Source organism: Xenopus laevis, chromosome 4L (assembly GCF_017654675.1).
Source record: "Xenopus laevis strain J_2021 chromosome 4L, Xenopus_laevis_v10.1, whole genome shotgun sequence".
Taxonomy (NCBI): Eukaryota; Metazoa; Chordata; class Amphibia; order Anura; family Pipidae; genus Xenopus; species Xenopus laevis.
The window spans coordinates 146236401-146252258 of record NC_054377.1 but is presented as its reverse complement, the minus strand read 5'-3'; the positions used below and the strand labels follow the sequence as shown (position 1 = coordinate 146252258).

At 40.8% G+C, this 15858-nt stretch overlaps 1 protein-coding gene across 3 annotated transcripts in view; it reads right to left on the bottom strand.

The window, feature by feature from the left end:
- Positions 1–15858, bottom strand: part of prickle2.L (prickle planar cell polarity protein 2 L homeolog) — a 236137-nt gene that overhangs the window by 32020 nt on the left and 188259 nt on the right. For all 3 annotated transcript variants that reach the window (XM_018259210.2, XM_018259212.2, XM_018259211.2), the window contains 2 exons: positions 14678–14881; positions 7544–7730 (listed from right to left, as the gene is read on the bottom strand). In XM_018259210.2, coding sequence (XP_018114699.1) covers positions 7544–7730; positions 14678–14881 — 391 coding nt within the window. The remainder of the gene's footprint in view (positions 1–7543; positions 7731–14677; positions 14882–15858) is intronic.

Below are 15858 nucleotides of genomic sequence, written 5' to 3'. Positions count from 1 at the left end.
GCAGTTGGGCGATGTCTCTGGCTCTGAGCAGCTGATCTCCAGCAGGTCTAATCTGTCAATATTGACTGAATATACAACTTCCCTGGGCTGGAACATCTCCAGGCGGTGTTGTTGTTTGTCTATTGACAACGTAATCCTGATACTTTGTACAAGATTCTGGCCCAGGTAAGTCAAGGAATCATCAATTCCCACGGGTCGCAAGGGGGGCCAGCACTTTGGGGCTTCAGTGTTTGAAAGAAACTGAAGAACAAATATATTTACACTGAGCGAGACGTTAGATAAGATTGCAGAGTCTCTGGTCCTGGCCTATTATCTGCTTCAAAGCAAGGGTGTTTATGTATGCATTGCCAGAAGTGGAGATTTACTTCATTCTGTACAAAAAGCCTTTTTTATCTCTATAATGTGGGAGCTGACATATGGCTTAGGTTAAAAAATACATCATCCAAATATCCCCAGGGCCAGAGAAGAGACTTTCATTCAGCTCTCATGTCTGTGCCCAACAGTGTACTCTTTTTATGGTGAGGGATATATTGGGAAGTGTCGAGGTTGGACTGGGCGGTTCGGTGCCCACTATGGCTATCACCTCAGGGGCCCCCCACACCCATCCCCAGGTCCCCCCGCCATAGTCGTGAGATTCTTTATGGGTGCCACAACTCCCCTCCCCCAAGTGTACCTTGTAGTCTTTGTTATGGCTGCAGTTTGGAGGGGAGGTCAGGCACAGGTTTCAGGTGGGTCTGGGTCAGTAGGGTTCCCCGTTTTTTTCCCACAGTGTCCTGTCAGCCCAGTTCAACCCTGGGAAGTGTTACAAAGACATTTGCAAACATTTGCATGCAGATTGCCATATTTTTATCTACCATAGCAGTGGATGGGCGCATTGGGGTTGGAACTCACTACAAGTTGGGAAGGAGCATAAACAGTATGGACACAACTTCCAAGTTTTGGGAGGAATTATTTCTCGTTTAGCACCTCTCAGACCTGAGAGTACATGGGAGCAGCTGGTCATTAAAACATCCCTTTAACTCATTACCAGGATCTATAATAAGCTTCTCTCTTCTCCCAATTTCATGCTAACAGGCTCTGAACATCATACTCTATATTCATCTAATGTGCTGTACATTTCAGAGAATGACTTCTTTTGTTCTTGGGGAACGTATACACTAGATATAAAAATCTGTTTTTTTCTGAGTCATTAGGCTTTATATATTGTAGACCCAGTTCAGCTTGTCTAAAGTCATGCTGTTATTTAAAGGGGAAGTGTTTTTTCTGCATTTTGTTCTGACCTCAGTCTTCCTAGTCTGCTTGCCAGTTCCAGCAAGTTTCTGACCATCGCTACCAGGCATAGTATCACTTTGACAATCGACCAATGTCTGTTTTCTGGAGCAGTTAGGAAAATCCAGGAAAGGTCCTTGTAGAGTTAAGGTGGCCATACATGTGCAGATCCACTCATTTGGAGAGGTCGCCAAACAAACGGATCTTGTCGTGATATGCCCACCTTGAGTGGCCAATATTGGGATAATCAGATTGTGGGCCCTAGGACCCAACAATCAGATCACAAGGAGGAGAATGCAGGAGGTCTGCGTGTGGACCGCATAAACAAATGCGGTCCTCGATCTGGTAGGATTTTTTAACCTACCCAATTGACATCTGGCTGCTTTTTGGCCAGATATTGGTCTGGGAAGCCCTCAGAGGGCCCCCAAACACTGGCCAATAAGCTGTTGACTTGGCCTTGGGGAGAACCAATGGCAGATTGGGAAGAAAACTCAGATGTGGAAGTAGAACTAAGACCAAGTCTCCAGAATAAGGCTACTGGGAAGAGTTCAGCATTTAGAAAACTGGTACTTCTAGAACACATATTCAGGTGGGATTCCAGGACTGGATGTGAAGCAGTGGACAGATTCTACATCCAGCAAGTGAAAGCAGCAGATGATACCCTTAGGCTATATAACACAGGTGGTTTTTGGCTTGAAATATGGCTTCCAGGTGCATTGCTTTTAAGCACACCTTGAATATGAGCCCAAGAGGAGCCTATACATAATATGAAAGATGAAGATTAAAGGCGCATGGGAAATGCAGGATAAATAATGCACCTTGGGCCAAATAGGTTTTAAAGTATCTTGCAACATCCCCGTACATTTGGTCGAAGTAAGTATTTTTATTTAATTTACCATGAGGTCAAGGTTACAGATATAGGATATCAGCCACAATTCCAAGAATATTTGGGAAGTTTATACTTAAATCACACCCAAATTGACCTTCAATTTGTGTTTTAAGTTTTATCTAGGAGACCCAATATGTCCCAAATCTTAAACTAGCTAGCATTTAGGCTGAGCACCATCTGCCACTGCTTCATGCTCCGCTCCACAGTTTGGCAACCACTGACATGGCACATAGTAATCTATTATATCTTGACCAGCTGAAGTCTTCTTGCCCTAGTAGACCTCCTATTCCACTTTCATTTAGCTGCTAGTTATCCATTATATCTTGACCTGCTGAAGTCTTCTTGTCCTAGTAGACCTCCGGTTCCACTAACTTTTAGCTGCTATTTTTGGGCCCCCTCTATTTGAGGGGCTCAGACAATTGTCTCTTTGTTCACCTTTCAATAAGGGCTATACCTTCATAGAAAGATAACTATTTAGAACCACGTCCAGATAAACTCTCAGAGCTTTGTGTATATGCAACATGTAAGGGTTTTAAAGAAAAAGGGAGTGGGGAGATGTGGTAGAGACATCTAAATATATCAATGGAATGAAGAAATCTCCCTATGCATCTCCCTATGGTGTTCCATGGGACCTAACATGAGGTTGAAGGAAACATAAGGAAACACTTCTTTCCAGAAAGGCTGATAAACACATGGAATAGGCTTCCTGCAGATGTGTTGGGGACTAGCGAAGGGAAGGAACTCAAACACACATAGGATATATACAAAGCAATCATGCAGACTTAAAACAAAATTAAAACTAAGCACTTAATGGGCAGACAACATGGACCAACTGATTTCTTTTCTGCCCTCGACTTCTCCGTTTCTCTTTTACGCTAAATGATCTGAGAATTACACTCAACTGTTCAGTATATTGTGCTCCGGAGGGTTTTTAGTCCCAACGATCGTGTAATGCTGAAGCAGCCATGAAGAACGTCAACGTGCTCTGGTTAGTTGCCCTTTATTATTCAAATAAAGTTCCGCATTCCAGTTTATCTGTGTCATTTGATTAATATTTCCCAGCAGTGTGTTCCTGGTTTCTAATAGGTGGAGGCACCCGGGCAGGGTAAACCAGGGACTAGTTGTCATCTGTAAAGGTGTTAAACCAAAAATGAGTCTGGAAGAGGTATTGGTAAAATATTGGTAAAAAAAAGGGGTAGGCTTTAGGATGACATTATGCCTTTAATATAAATAGTGCACTCATTTAGGAGTTGGATATTTGCCCTTTAAATTACATTCCCTGCCTAGCTGGAAGCAGAAATTCTTGGTGGCAGAGCAGGTGTGATGTTTTTAACTACAGTCTATGAATTTCTTGCCTATGGGCTGCAGCCTTATAATAAAACAAAGGGTTCAATACCCCATTAAACACACTTCATTTATCCATAAGGGGGGGTGACGCATCCAGACACTCTTTGAAAGGACAGCTGGAGGCAGGGAAAATAATAATATTATAAATATTCAATAAAGAATAAATCAGGCCAAAGATTATGGACTTCCGTGCGGCAGGCCTATATATCTGTTTAAGATGCACCGTTACCTTAGCAACCAGCACGTCGCACTATGTATTTATAGAATCCCCGAGCCAAGCTGAGCTATCGGGAATGTTAATGTATTCGGCACAACAAAATGTTTTCCCCTGGCAACAAGGTAACTGTGAAACATTCAGTATTAGAGAAAAAGGAATTGAAAAGTAGGTAGAATGGATCTTATATCCTTATTTTATTAGCCATATTATCGCTATAGAACCAGCTAGCCTTTCTACCTTTAGCATACCTCCCAACCAGGGGCGTAACTATAGAGGAAGCAGACCCTGCAGCTGCAGGGGGGCCCAGGAGGTATAGGGGCCCCATGAGGCCCTAATTCATATACAGTTTCAATAAATATTGGAGAAACAAGTCAACCTCTAAACATTTTGGGGGCCTGAAAAATAATTTGCTGTGGGGCCCAGTAATATCTAGTTACGCCACAGTCCCTCTTTTTACTGCTCAACCCGCAGTCCCTCATTTGTACTGGAAAGTCCCTCTTTTCTCTGCACTGAACAGCCAGAAAAAGAAACAAAGTTTCTCACTTAATTGTCTTTTAGCAGAGAGCCCAGAACAGGTAACAGTTGCAAATAAGATACTTTGTAACAATTTTGAGACACAAAAACACAGTTTAGATAAGGAGAAATATTTTCAAACTTTAATAACCTGCCAAATTTTGTAAAACAAACATGGTAATTAGGGGGTGTGGCCACAGAAAGGGGTGTGGTCAAAAAAATTCTGCGCTACGTGCGGAAAAAATTTTTTTGTCACTCTTTTTACTTCCGAAATGTTGGGAGGTATGCTTTAGGGTCAGGCCACACTTGGCGTTTTGGGGAGATTTGGTCGTCTGGTGAATAATTGCCTCGTTTTTGCGGCAACTTCAGGCGATTTCAGAAAACGAACCGCCGTGTGTGATTAGCGCTGACGTTTTTTCATTTTAAGCCGGCGCAGAGTCAGGGAAGGCGTTTGGGGAGATTGGTCGCCGCAAAGATGAGGCGATTAGTCTCCCCAAATCTCCCCAAAAGCCCAGTGTGGACTTACCCTTATATGTTGGTCTGCAGAACAGGGACTGAAAAACTAAGCCCTAGACCAGATGTATGATAACTATGGGATCAAGTTAGGTTTAGGCTGCTGATCTATAGGAATTAAAGTAAAGGAAATAATAATTACGTTCTGTTCTGTTTCCCTATTAAATGGGTGGTTCACTATAAAGTACATTTTTAGTGTGTTATAGATGGCTATTTCTAAGCAACTTTTCATTATTTATTAATTATTTGCCTTTTTCTTCTGACTCTTTCCAGCTTTTAAATGGCGGTCACTGACTCCATCTAAAAAAAACAAATGCTCTGTAAAGCTACACATTTATTGTTATTGCTACTTTTTATTACTTTCTATTCAGACCCTCTCATTCATTTTCCAGTCTCTTATTCCAATCAATGCATGGTTGCTATAGGAATTTGGAAACTGCAAACTGGAGAGCTGCTGAATCAAATGCTAAATAACTAGAAATAAATAAAAACCTATTGAAAATTGTATCAGAATATCACTCTGCATATCATCAAATTTTTTTATTAAAAAATTCATTAGTGTAGAACGGAAAAAAAAAACACAAAGATATAATAAACGTTTAAATCGCTAAGTCTTTATTAAGAAACAACTTACCGAAACTCTGCTTGTGCTCCTCTTCAAACAAGGCGATCCATCGTGCGAGGCTCGATTTCTCCTCCCTGCTTTCCTTATAGGAGATAGCCAGGGAGGAGTCATCGAGCGCTGCATGATGGATCGTCGCAGTGACGTCTTTTCTGGCGACGCAAGCAGAGTTTCGGTAAATTATTTCTTAATAAACACTGAGCGATTTAAAAGTTTAATACGTCTTCGTGTTTTGTTTTTTTAAAAATTTATGTTACTGATCCTTTAAATGTGAACAACTCCTTTAAAGTTTGCCATTGAAGCAACAAGAATTTAGGACTTTTTGGCTCATGCCCCTTTCCCCCTTTAAGGACTATATTTTGGGCAGATTCGCCCTAAGCTGATGGCTGGGTTGCATAGCAGTCATGGTTAAAACAATATATATGTTTTCACCCTAAATCTTACTCTATTTGACCTTCTAGTTGGGCTTCTACAAGCCTCTAGCAGAGCAAATATTCCTGTTCTAATCCTAGCCATCATTGAGACCCAGCCTCCTTAGCCCTTGTTTTGTGCTCCAAGGGGGACCAACCCCAAAACTTAGTTATATACAAATCTATATAAAGAACATCTCCCATGATCAAGGTGACATTAACAGATACAGTACATGTTAGCTCCAGTGAGCAGAAACTTCCATCTTGGATGAACTACATTGAATTTGCAGAACATCCCTGTTGCCCTCAAGTAGTTTCAACATGACTGGCTGTTTTTAAACTGAATCACAAACAGTTGTTGATTCAAGTAAACATTATGCTATTGGTTTGAAAACTCATGAGTATTGTTAGGACGATGTTTGCCACTAAATTGAGACAATACAGTCATGGATGACTTATTTTTGTCCATAAAGGACTGCCCACCATTCCTGGGGAGATTCATTGAGCACTGAAAGTTGTCCCTCAACCACCAATCAAAATGAGATAAGAGTCAGTACAGTTTGATTACCTACTTGTCTCACATCCCTTGATGTATCCCATACCATTCCAACAAAGTCATGGCACAACAAAGAGTGGACAGTTTGAGTTTCAAAAAACAAACCATGTACTGTATATGCTGGGTGCAACGACTGGATGTCACAAACCATTCCAATACAGGTATGGGATTCATTATCTGGAAACCCTTTATCCAAAAAACTCTGAATTATGTAAGGCCATCTCCCATAGACAAATTTTAAATGATTTCCTTTTTCTCTGTAATAATAAAAACAGTTCCTTGCACATGATCCCAACTAAGATATAATTAATCCTTATTGGAGGCAGAACCAGCCTTTAGGGTTTATTTAATGTTTACATGATTCTCTAGTAGACTTAAGCTGGCCATAGACGCAAAGATCTGATCGTACGAATCGAGGATTCGTACGATTTTCGGAACGTGTGTGGAGAGTCCCGACATTTTTCTTCCGGCGGAGATCGGTCGTTTGGTCGATCGGACAGGTTAGAAAATTTCTGTCGGCTGCCAATAATATCTCTGCGTGTATTGCCGATCGTACGATTTTCAGTGGGAGACTGTCACCAGCTTTGGTTGGACATAGATATCGTACGATTGCTGTCAGGGGCAGAACATTGCTGATCTGTTCTTTAACTAATCTGACTGGTAAGACTTTGATCTGAATGGTTAGTGGGGGGTCGGGAGATGGGAAAGTCCGATCGTACGATGATTTGTACGATCGGATCTTTGCATCTATGGCCAGCTTTAAGGTATGAAGATCCAAATTACGGAAAAGCGTTCTAGAATGCCATACCTGTATTACTGAGGAATATATATATATATATATATATATATATATATATATATATATATATATATATATATATATAGCTTGTGATGGAATAGCCTATTATTGAAGATAAGCTCTACAACTATTTGTCTATGCATTCGTAGCAAACAAATGTCTAACCTTATCAAAAATCTTCAGATTTGCAGGATAAAGGAACAATAATAATAGTGCACTGGAGCTATACAAAACATTATATAAATTAGATGAACTAGGCGTTGGTCTCTTTGGCCTAATGGTAAATAAGCCACAATGATGGAGGGCAATTGGCTCTCCAACTGTTACAGAGCAATCCAGCTCCTAATGCCAGCCAATCAGCATGTGGAAGCAGTAGAAGAAGCAGTAGACCATGGAGCTGGCACTCACCTATATGTTGTGCACACGTGTCGCAGTATTCGGCATAGAGAGACTCGAAGCAGTTACAACAGTACGGACGTCCTTCTTTCATGATATACCGTTGGCCCCCCAGTACCGTTTCACATTCAAAACAACAAAAGTGCTTCATGTGCCAATGTCTTCCTTCGGCTTCTGTGCATTCATCTGCAAAAATAATCTAACAGAAGAAAAAACAGCAAATTAGCCCAGTTTTTTCTGGATATTTCTGATATTTCCTTTTTATAACATAAGAGTACAGACATAGGTTGGGGCATTTTCCTAGGATTTGTCCTACAGGGAAGTCTAGACAATAAAGGTACAACAGTGAAAGTGAAGACTGCTAAATCGACTGATAATAGAGAGAAATTAAATTCACAATTTTAGGATTTATGCAAATAAAAGATGCTACTCTGACTACAAAAATAAATCCCAATTAGCGTGCTAACTCATGCATCCTCTGTATCTTATACATGGCTGCCCCTAGCAAGCAAACAATACACACACACATAACAGATGAGCCCGCAACAACAAAAGGCTTTGCACAGGCCAGACATGGAAGAACAGAGATCAGCCCACGTGAGAATTTTAATGGAATAAAAAAAAAGACTTAGAAATACATCCGTACAAGATTCCTAACAAAGGTTGTTTGTAGAGCATAAAACATTTCCTAAAGACGGTTGGTATTTAACCAAAGAATGTTAAATTATTTCCTCGTTCTTTGTTATATAGAACGCCTACTGCTGGGATTTAACAAAAAAATAATCTAGGGACACGTGCGGCTCTACACATTTGGCTTGACAAGATGACGTTTACTCTAGGGAAGGTAACAGATGAGTCCAAAAGACATCGCTGCTCATGTTCTGATTGGCTGCTTGCCAGTCAAGTTCAAGCCACCCATGTCTAATGTGATATTGTGCCCAACTGGAAAAATAGGCAGAGCTGTTTGTGATGGATGAGTGTTTCTTTGGTTTCAGCGTCTCATAGGAGGCTTCTCATTGGAGTGAGGTTGTTCACCTTTAGATTCACTTTAAGATGATATAGAGAGTGATATTCTGAGACAATTTGCAATTGGTTTTCATTTTTTATTATTTGTGTTTTTTGCCTAAATTCGCTTTTTATTAAAGGAACAGTAACACCAAAAACTGAAAGTGTTTTAAAGTAATGAAAATATCATGTAGTGTTGCCCTGCACTGGAACAACTGATGTGTTTGCTTCAGAAACACTACTATAGTTCATATAAACAAGCTGCTGTGTAGCAATGGCGGAAATTGAAAAACGGCTACATGGCACAGGTTAACTAATGGATAACAGATAACATTATGTTCTACAGAGCTTATCTGTTATCTGCTGTGTAACTTGAGCCTTTTCTCCTTTGAATGGCTGCCCCCATTGCTACACAGCAGCTTATTTATATAAACAATAGTCGTGTTTCTGAAGCAAACACAGCAGTTTTACTAGTGCAGGGCAACACTGAATTTTATTTTTATTACTTTAAAACAATTTAATTTTTTGATATTACTGGTCCTTTAAGCTGCTCTCCAGTTTGCAATTTTATCAAATTCCCCTAGCAACCATGCACTGATTTGAATAAGAGACTGGAATATGAATAGGAGACGCCTGAATAGAAAGAGGAGTAATAAAAAGAAGCAATAACAATACATTTGTAGCCGTACAGAGCATTTGTTATTTAGATGGGGTCAGTGACCCCCATTTGAAAGCTGGACAGAGTCAGAAGAAGGCAAATCATTTAAAAACTATAATGAAGAACAATTGAATAGTTGCTTAGAATTAGCCATTCTACATCACAGAAAAAGTTGACGTAAAGGTGAACCACCCCTTTAAGTACAGGTTTGGGATCCGTTATGCGGAAACCCGTTATCCAGAGAGCTATAAATTACGGAACGGCTGTCACCCATAGACTCCATTTTATCCAAATAAACCAAATTTTTAAAAATGATTTCCATTTTCTCTGTAATAATAAAACAGTCGCTTGTACATGATCCCAACTAAGATATAATTAATCCTTATTGGAAGCAAAACCAGCCTATTGGGTTTATTTAATGTTTACATGATTTTCTAGTAGACTTATGGTGTGATGATCCAAATTACTGAAACCGCCGTTATCCGGAAAACCAGAGGTCCTAAGCATTCTGGATAACGGGTCCCATACCTGTACTGAGAAGTGCGTAATCTTTAATCTGGGAAGTGCCTAAACCAATTTGTAGCCATTAGATTAATCCAAATAATGTGGAAATGTGCAGCACCCACCTATGATTATCGATATCCTGCAGGAGAACAGGTTTTATACAAACTTGTAATTATTTTGCTTTTTGAGGGACGATCTTTTCACCATTGTACTGGTATAGCAATGGGTACCATATTCACACCTTCATTCTTCAATTTATTTTTGTATCTTCATTCTCCAGTTTATATACCCACTCTTATTCTTCAATTTATATTCTACTTTTATTCTTCAATTTTAAGTCTTACCCTCATGCTCCAGCTTATAGATGGTGGAACACAGGCCTGGACTGGGAGTCAAAATAGGCCCTGCCATTCCAAGTGCACAGAGGCCCAAACAGCCCCCTACCAGCCCAAAACAGCCTCTTACCAGCCCCCTATATGGTAACTTTCTATGGAACCATACAGCAGCCCCTCTGGCATTTGCCAGAACCCACAGATTTCCAGTCCAGGCCTGGTGGAACAGAAACAGACAGCCTGGTAGTTTGTACTTTTTAAAGCTGTACTTTTTAAAGCCCATGTAGTGAAGAGGTTTATTGATGACTTTTTGTTCCTCCAGGATGGAGATGACAGAACTATTACTAGATTTATGACCATCCCTAAAGGAGTTGTTCACCATGGAGTTAAATTTTTGGTTGATGTCGAGACTGACAATTTTCAATTGGTTTTCATTTTTTATTATTTGTGGTTTTTGAGTTAGTTAGCTTTTTATTCATCAGCTCTACAGTTTGCAGTTTCAGCAGTCTGGTTGCTAGGGTCCAAATTATCCTAGCAACCATGCATTGATTTGAACGAGAGACTGGAATATGAATAGGAAATTATCTGAGTAGAAAGATAAGTAATAAAAAGTAGCAATAACAAAACAATTGTAGCCATGCAAAACAATTGTTTTTAGATGGGGGTCAATGGGGCTCATTTATAAACACTGGGCAAATTTGCACCTGGGCAGTAACCCATAGCAACCAGAGGTTTGCTTTCATTGCTCAAGCTGCAGGTGGCTGAAAAAAACTCACTGATTGGTTGCTATGGGTTACTTCCATGATGCAAATTTGCCCAGTGTTTATAAATGAGCCTCAGTGACTCCTAATCGAAAGCCGGGGAAAAAGGCAAATAATTCACGAACAATAAAAAAAGAAAAAATGTGAGCCAATCACAAAGTTGCTTAGCTTACTATATAGCATACTAACAGTTAACTTAAAGGCGAACCACCCCATTAATAAGAATACGTATATTTTATATTTATGTGCGAGCAATCATATTACATTTTGACTGTTGAGAATTTTTGATTAATTTCTGTTTTTTTTTTTAAAATAAAATGTTGTTCAAAACCAGCCATTACGCTGCTTGCACCGGTGATCCATATAGGGGCCACATATTTCCAAATACATCCTAATAACTCACAGTCCGGGTTTAATAAAATAATATATATATATATATATGTGTACATATGAAGAAAGATTCCATCGGCAGAAATTCAGTAACTAAATCAAAGAAGAATTTTAATGAATCGCCTCTCACGATTTGGGACTTGTTGACTAAATGTTTACAGCGCTCGTAAAACCATTATCCTTCTCTTTTCTTTCCCCCCAAAGTAAAATGATTGTGAAGACTGTAAATACCAGAGACTGTGTGAAGTGTCGGAGATTACACTATAAAAACACACATTCAATTTGCACATCTCCCCGAGGCTCTGGTTAATCCCACATTATTCTGTCATGGGATACTTTGTGGTGTGATTCTTGCTGACTAGTTCTGTAGAAAGGTGAGATACGACCAAGGCTGTATATCAGTTTGGATATTTCCCAGAACATATGCATGAACTTGGAATTTTGTGGGTTTTTTTTTTTCACAGTATGGTGGATTGTTAGGGAAGAGGTCACGGGGCTATATGTACAAGAATTTGCTTTAGGGTAGAGGCACACAATGCTATTTGGGGGAGATTAGTTGCCCATCGACAAATCGCCTCTTTTTCGGGCGACTAATCTCCCCGCGATGCCTTCTCGCCGGCTAGAATCTAAATCTCTGGTGGGATGGCACTCTGAGCGATTCGTTTTCTGAAGTCGCCAAAAGTTTCCTCATGAGGCAACTTCAGACGACTTCGGAAATGAAGCGATCTGAGTGGCATCCCACCGGCGATTTAGATTCTAGCTGGCGGGAAGGCTTTGCGAGGAGATAAGTCGCCCGAAGAAGAGTCGATTTTGTCACTGGGTGACTAATCTCCCCCAAATAGCATTGTGGGCCTCTACCCTTAGGGATTCACAGAATTTTTTTTGTTTCTGGCTAGAAATATCAGTTCCAGATTTTCAGGCAGATGCAATTTATTCCTCACTGACTTTGGGTATACGGACACACATACCATAGGATTCCTAACCTTTATCTCCGGGGACACTGTAAATCAGCTTCATAATTGGTTTAGAATGTGCTACATGTCTTATCTGAATGAACCGTTGTCTATAAGGGTTAAGGTTTACTGTACCGAAGAGGATCATAAAGAATCATTATTGGGTCTTGACTCAAAGGTTAAGTATCCCTGACCTAAGGGGTAACTTTACAACAAGCAGATTATTTGCCTAAAGGTGGCCATAGATTTTACAATTAGTGATGGGTGAATTTGGGGCGTTTCACCGCGAAATTTGCAAAACGGCGAAGAATTTGCGGTTTTTTACGCCGTCATCCATTTTTTGATGCCGATGTCTGTTTCTTTGATGCAGGCACAAATTCGCTGGCGAATTTTCAAGGCTGTTTCGCAAATTTATTCGCCGGCGGCGAATCACGGGAATTCGTCTTGAATTTGCGCCTAGCGAATAAATTCGCCCATCACTATTTACAATTACAATTTTTCCTGGAAAAGATCTTTCCAACAAAGATTGTTCATTTCAATTGACGCGTGTAGAGCTGAAACGTCAGATATACAGATAGACACAATAGAATTCTATTTCTATCTGACAATGCAGCACTAACAATGGCCGATCTTCGGGTGCCTTTAAAGGCGCCCAATCAAAATTTTCTGGCCGGCCCAACGAGTCGACCGATATCCAAGTCTTCTGCTGATATTGGTTGGTTCTTCTCCCACAATACATGCACTGAATATTGTGCGAAAAAGTTTCATACAATATTATCTGTGCGTCTATGGCAGCCTTTAAAGCTAGAAGATCATGGCAACGAATCAGATGTTTGCTTTCAGAGGGAAGTTCAGGAAACAGGGCCGGGCCAGGCCAGGAAGGCCCCCTAGGCAAACTGGCCGGCCACCCCCCCTCTTTGTTGCGCCGGAGAGAGAGGAGACGGAGGGGATGAGCGATGGAAAGGAGGGAGGGGTGTGCGATGGAGGGTAGGGACTGCGACGGAGGGAAGGTGACAGGTGGGAGGGGAGAGTGACGGAGAGGAGGGAGGGAGGGGAGGAGTGAGAGATGGAGGGTAGAGGAGGGAGGAGACAGCGACAGAGGATAGGGAGGGGAGGGTGACAGGAGGGAGGGTAAGTGACAAAGGGGTGGGTGACGGAGGGAAGGAAGGAGAGTAAGACTGAGGGGTGCAAACACGGATTAGAGGTAGGCCGAAGACAATTTTAGAGGTAGCTACCCAGCACCCCCCTATCATTGCACCCTAGGCAGCTACCCCTTCTGACTACCCCTAGTTCCAGCCCTGTCAGCAAATGTTGGTTGGTTATTAATGCAAAATGCCTTAACCCTACACAAGCTAATAGGTGGTTCTTGCCAATTTATGTGTTCTATTGTGATCGCCCCAAACATGAAAATGAGAGAATTCTACACTGGACCAACTTTGAGAATCCCCTTCTCAAGACTTTACACATCAATAACTGAAAAGCCAGTCACAATGCTAAATCTGTATTGAATAGGCAGTACTGAAGTGAATAATAAGGCAACAGTCTATCAGATTTAAGCCTTTCAATATCCTATACAAAGTAATGCAGAAGAAGGCAACTCCCCACCCCTTCCCAGGAAGCCGGCTGGTAATTGAGCCTCACCAGCTCTCAGCAGTTAATTTATGTATATGGCCTAGTACAGGCTCCGCTTGTTTATTCTGCTGAGGCTCTGGAGGGATTGCTGAGCTCACACGGGTTATGTTTGTCTACCCCCAAGTGCAAACAGTATCACAGGATATTGGCGTTGTGAGTGACACACACTACCATCAGCAGATCATACTGAAAATGTTCTAGGAATGGGGAGAAATTTTAGAAAAATGTATATTTTTGTACCAATCATACCATAACCCTCCTACATACAACCCCAGGCCTGATCATATTGCTTATCTCAGCTGGGCGTTATTAATTTTGATATTATGCAGATATAGAGAATATTTTGTTATTTACATCAACCTTTGCCCCAGTGAAGCCTGTGTTTAATACCCCTGTTCCAACACTGCCACCCTAAACATTAGGGTCAGTTTAATCAAGAGGCAATTAAAAAAACAGTCAAATATATCTGACATATATTGCCCTAGAACAGTCTTCAAATATATCCTCGCAGGCTTGCCATCTTGGATCCTGTTAGGCCCTATACCGAGTCAGTGGCACTGCACATGCTCAGTGTGCTGTGGGCTGTCAGTAAAAATGTAAGCATAATAACAGGAATTAAAATGACCTCTGTCATAGTAGTTACAGGACTGATCTTCTGATGCTGAATGCACTGGTTTCTGTGTTAATATAAAATGTGAATCTATTAATGAATTATTTTGATTACTAATAGCAGCCCAGGGAATCAGCAGAAAAGAGAAGGAGCTACAGGAACATCTTCAGCGCTGCAGACATTCAACACTAGAGGGCTGTGGTGACCTTGGCTGGTACCATTCGTGTAATACAAGCAGTGGAGCTTGGGAAGTTTTTATTATTTGAAGTTTTTTTAATGAAGAAATATATTCAGTGCCTACCTCATCACATGCCGCACACCTAGGCTTCAGACACTCAGCGTGGTGCCTGCCGCAGTAGATCTTTCCATCTTGGTAGAAGTAGATAAGGTCAACCAGCAATTCATTGCAGATGATGCACACAAAGCACTGAGGGTGCCAACATGCTCCATGCCCTGCTCTCGATGCAAAGACAGCCATGTCCCCTCCATTGATCTGACCACCACACTGTCACATGGAGAGAAAAGGCAAAGTTAGCCAAATACATAAATAATCAGGAAATGGAAGCTTCTCAATTATATGGTCAACTTGTATTGAAATAATATAGTTAATTCCACAGGACACAGTTCAACAGGAACAGCCCCCTAAATTTGCTCATAGTCTGTACAGAGAAATCCCATAAAACTATGGCAGCATAGGTATTCCTCTGTACTAAGCACAATTCAGCAGGAACAGTCCCCTAAGTTTGCTCATAGTCTGTACAGAGAGATCCCATAAAACTATGGCAGCATAGGTATTCCTCTGTACTAAGCACAATTCAGCAGGGACAGTCTCCTAAGTTTGCTCATAGTCTGTACAGAGAGATCCCATAAAACTATGGCAGCATAGGTATTCCCCTGTACTAAGCACAATTCAGCAGGAACAGTCTCCTAAGTATTTCCCTGTATAGGAATGGCAGGGCTGTCTCCCATAGCCTCCATTTTATCCAAATAATCCACATTTTTAAAAATTATTTTCTTTTTCTCTGTAGTAATAAAACAGAACCTTGTATATGATATGATATGATGCAATTAATGGAAGCAAAACCAGCCTATTGGGTTTATTTAATGTTTACATGATTTTCTAGTAGACTTAAGGTATGAAGATTCAAATTATGGAAAGATACGTTATCTGGAAATCCAGGTCCCAAGCATTCTGGATAACAGGTCCCATACCTTTACTAAGCATAATTCAGCAGGAACAGCGCCCTAAGTTTGCTCATAGTCTGTACAGAGAGATCCCATAAAACTATGGCAGCATAGGTATTCCTCTGTACTAAGCACAATTCAGCAGGAACAGTCCCCTAAGTTTGTTTATAGTCTGTACAGAGAGATCCCATAAAACTATGGCAGCATAGGTATTCCCTGTACTAAGCACAATTCAGCAGGAACAGCCCCCTAGGTTTGCTCACGGCCTGTACAGGTATTCTGTAATTATACATTAAA